At 56.6% G+C, this 3,241-nt stretch overlaps 1 protein-coding gene across 1 annotated transcript in view; it reads right to left on the bottom strand.

The window, feature by feature from the left end:
- SHF (Src homology 2 domain containing F) overlaps positions 1-2,662 on the bottom strand; it is a 10,006-nt gene extending 7,344 nt beyond the window's left edge. Inside the window, exons 1-2 of the mRNA XM_029958738.1 lie at positions 2,536-2,662; positions 1,252-1,461 (exon numbers count right to left, since the gene is read on the bottom strand). Of these exons, the coding sequence (XP_029814598.1) occupies positions 1,252-1,461; positions 2,536-2,569 (244 nt within the window). The 5' untranslated portion in view covers positions 2,570-2,662. The remainder of the gene's footprint in view (positions 1-1,251; positions 1,462-2,535) is intronic.
- Between the last annotated feature and the right edge of the window lie 579 nt (positions 2,663-3,241).

Raw genomic sequence — 3,241 nt, forward strand, 5'->3', positions numbered from 1 at the left:
TGGGGGAGGCTGTGATCACCCCGTTACACATACATGTCCCTCGGAGGGACCTTGGCCAAACATCCCATTGCCATCTGTCCTGCCCATGCATTCATCTTGCCCTGGGGGCTTCCCAGCCACCCACAGGATCCACGTTTCCCTGCCAGGCACCAATGGGTTGCAGTCTTGTTCCGGTACCAAATGTCCACCAGTAGAGGTCCCAGGGGTCTCCCCAAAGGGGGAATGGGTCAGCAGAGAGATTTTGGCATCACAGGAGGGAAAAAATATCCTCCAAGATACAGCAGGACCTGCTCTGGATTCAGGAAAAAACAGGCAGCAGGTCCCAACATGGCCTAGGGCATGGCAACCTGATTCCCTCGGGACTCAGAGCAAGGCCTGAAGCGCCCTGGGCAGTGCTCATGTGCATCCACATGTGAGCCAGACCTGAGAACACACCACTTCCACCCAGGGACATGGAGCAAGGTGGCTCATCTGGCCAGATCTAGAGCACAGACACCTCAGCACAAACCCAGCCCAGCAGGGCACCATGTTCCGTGATGGAGCCCAACAAGCCGAATCCTTGGCACAGTGACCCCAGGAACAAGTAGACACTGTGCCATCGAACCCAGAACACACATCTCCAGCTTGCAGTGCTCAAACCCAAAAGATGAACCACTCCTCGAGCCCAAATCTCCACATCTCTCTGCCAGCATCTCCACACAGCGCTGCCAGTCCGAGCGCCCTGCACGCCAGCTGCAGCAGACACACAATGCTGCAATTAAAATGCATCCTAGATAAGAGCGTGGCAATTAGCCAGCACCAGTGGAGGAGCCAGCACTAATGCACAGCATGGATTTCCTCATTACCAAACACAAACACAATCGATCCCGCAGCACGGATAAATAGGTCAGGGAGGCTGGACAAAGCCTGGCCGAAGGCTCCTTGGGGATCCTCCTGCTCCCAGGAAGGAGGGATCTGCTTGAGCCCAGGGCCGAGCCTCTCCCCTGCAATCCAAGGTTGGGGGTGTTAACTTGCACCAGAGCTGTGATCAGTCAGGGCAGGGAAGAGGCAAAGGGAGCCAAGGCAGTCCTATCCATCACTCTGCCCAGCCTGGCTCCCTGCTCAGAGAAACAGCTTCTGCAAGTGCACAAGCACTCTCTGGGCCACAGAAATGCAGACGCCAACACTACTGATCCCCAGAAGATGAAGGAACCCCAAGAATCCAGCTTCACAAAAAGTGCTGGTTGCTTTATGGCTGCTCCCATCACTCACCCGCGAAGGCTTTGGAGATCCGCTCCTTCTTCCACTCCCAGGGCTGGTCATACTCCTCTGGTGGCCGCTCGTCGTCCTCGGGCAGCCGGGACTCCCTGGGCCTGGGGCAGGCCGGGCGCTCACTGTCCATGTCCAGCACAGGCTCGTAGGGAGTGTCGTAGAGGTGCAGCGGCCGGGCAGGAGCCTCCCGTAAGCCCTTCTGGCGGATCTCTGGCAGTAGAAGAGGGAAAAGACTATGAGCTTTCTGTTCAACACAGCCTGGCCACAGTCCCTGAAGCCCAGCTAAATGACAGGGCTCAATGTCACCCAGAGGTGAAATGGGATAGGGAGTGTCAGTGATAGATGAGACCCCCCCCAAACCTTCAGCAAGCACCTGCCAAAAGCAGGGGAGCTGCTGGGCAGCCAGGGCCTGAGCAGTTCACAGCACTAAGATCTCCATAGTACATCATCATTCTCACTCCTGGGCAGCCCTGCAAAGCAGGATCCATGGGGACAGAGCATCCCAGAGCCTGATTTCCTGCAAGCAGCTAGGATGGGTTTCTCCCCTGGACACCCAGGGGAGTGTGGCTAGTTTAATAAAACACCCTTCCCTCATGCAAAACAAAGTCTCTTCTACAGGCACAAGCAGCCTTTCCACTGCTTGCTGATTTTTCCAAGAAATACAATGGTCTACTCCAAAAAGCCACATGAGCTTTCCAGAAACCACTTGCTCCAGGAAAACCACAGAACTGCAAAGCAGAGCCAGAGCCTGTGCCTGTGCCTGAGCAGAGCCTGGAGCGCATGAGCCAGCATGGTGATCCTGAGCGCTGCCTTCAGGAGCACACGCTCCCACCTCACTGCCTTCCCAGCCCCAAACAGGCCCACTGGGGACCCTGCTGCTGCGGCAGACACAGCATGCTCTGGCCCAGTCCTAACAGAATTAAATAGCTCCCATATCCATCTTAGTTTTAAGCCAGATGCATGGAATGTCAGGTCTCTCCTGGCTCAGCCTGGCAAGCGGGGTCTCAGGGGGCAGCAATGCAGGGAGAGATGTGCCTGTATGGCCCAGGCAACCTTTGAGTGCTCTGGCTCTGTCAAACCCAATGCACATGGATAAAAATGGGAAAATCTGCCTACAAAGTAGCTGTTCCCTATCACGGTGATCGCCCAGGTTTGCCTTATCTGGGAGACCTGGTGCTGTCACAGGCTGCAAGGAACAGAGTACAGTGACAACTAAACTGAGGGAGTTTGCACGACCAAAGAGAGGTGCAAAGAGCGGCCTTTGCATGGAGCCTTCCACCTTACCAGCCATCATCTTCTGGGCTTCATATGGCTCCATATATCCATCATTCTCAGTCACCTTCTCCAGCCCTGTCTGGCTACCTGCCACCTGCGCCGCATCGAAGGGATCTGCGTAGTCCTCCAGGACAGCCAGCTGGAAGAGGGGAAGGGTAGGAGAAAGGTTAGGGCAGTCCCTGCCTTTTCTGGGGGGTGCAGGGAGCTCACCATGAGCTCTGCTAGCAGCAGCCAGACTGGCTGCCGGGAGCCCAAACCTGCATCATGGCAGCCCCCAGAGCAGGTGCTGGCAGCTGACAGCTTTCCAGGCACCGGCACTTGGCCATGGAAATGCTCCAGCCTTTGTCCCAAAAGCTGGGATGGAGCCAAGCAGAGCAGAAGGCGGCCTGGCCCCCTCCCTCACAATGGGGCTCAGCACTCACAGTGCCCACACAGACACCCGGCTGGGTCCCGGTGTGGCACAGGGCTGCTGGCAGGGCCGTACCCCCACAGCACACAGATCTCTATGTGCACACAGCCACATTTCCTCTCCCAAGGTGGAGCAGGGGCACAGATCTCAGAACAGGGGGATCAGCTGGCACTGGCACGACTGGGAACTCATTGGTTGTTTTCCAGGGCTCCTGTGGGCATGTTTGAAGAGGTTTTCTGACAAAAGGGCTAAGAACAGCTTATAGCTTCCTCTCCGCTCCTTCCCAGGCCCCTGCAGCATCCCCAG

Source organism: Manacus vitellinus, unplaced genomic scaffold (assembly GCF_001715985.3).
Source record: "Manacus vitellinus isolate BGI_N305 unplaced genomic scaffold, ASM171598v3 scaffold_16_pilon, whole genome shotgun sequence".
Taxonomy (NCBI): domain Eukaryota; kingdom Metazoa; phylum Chordata; class Aves; order Passeriformes; family Pipridae; genus Manacus; species Manacus vitellinus.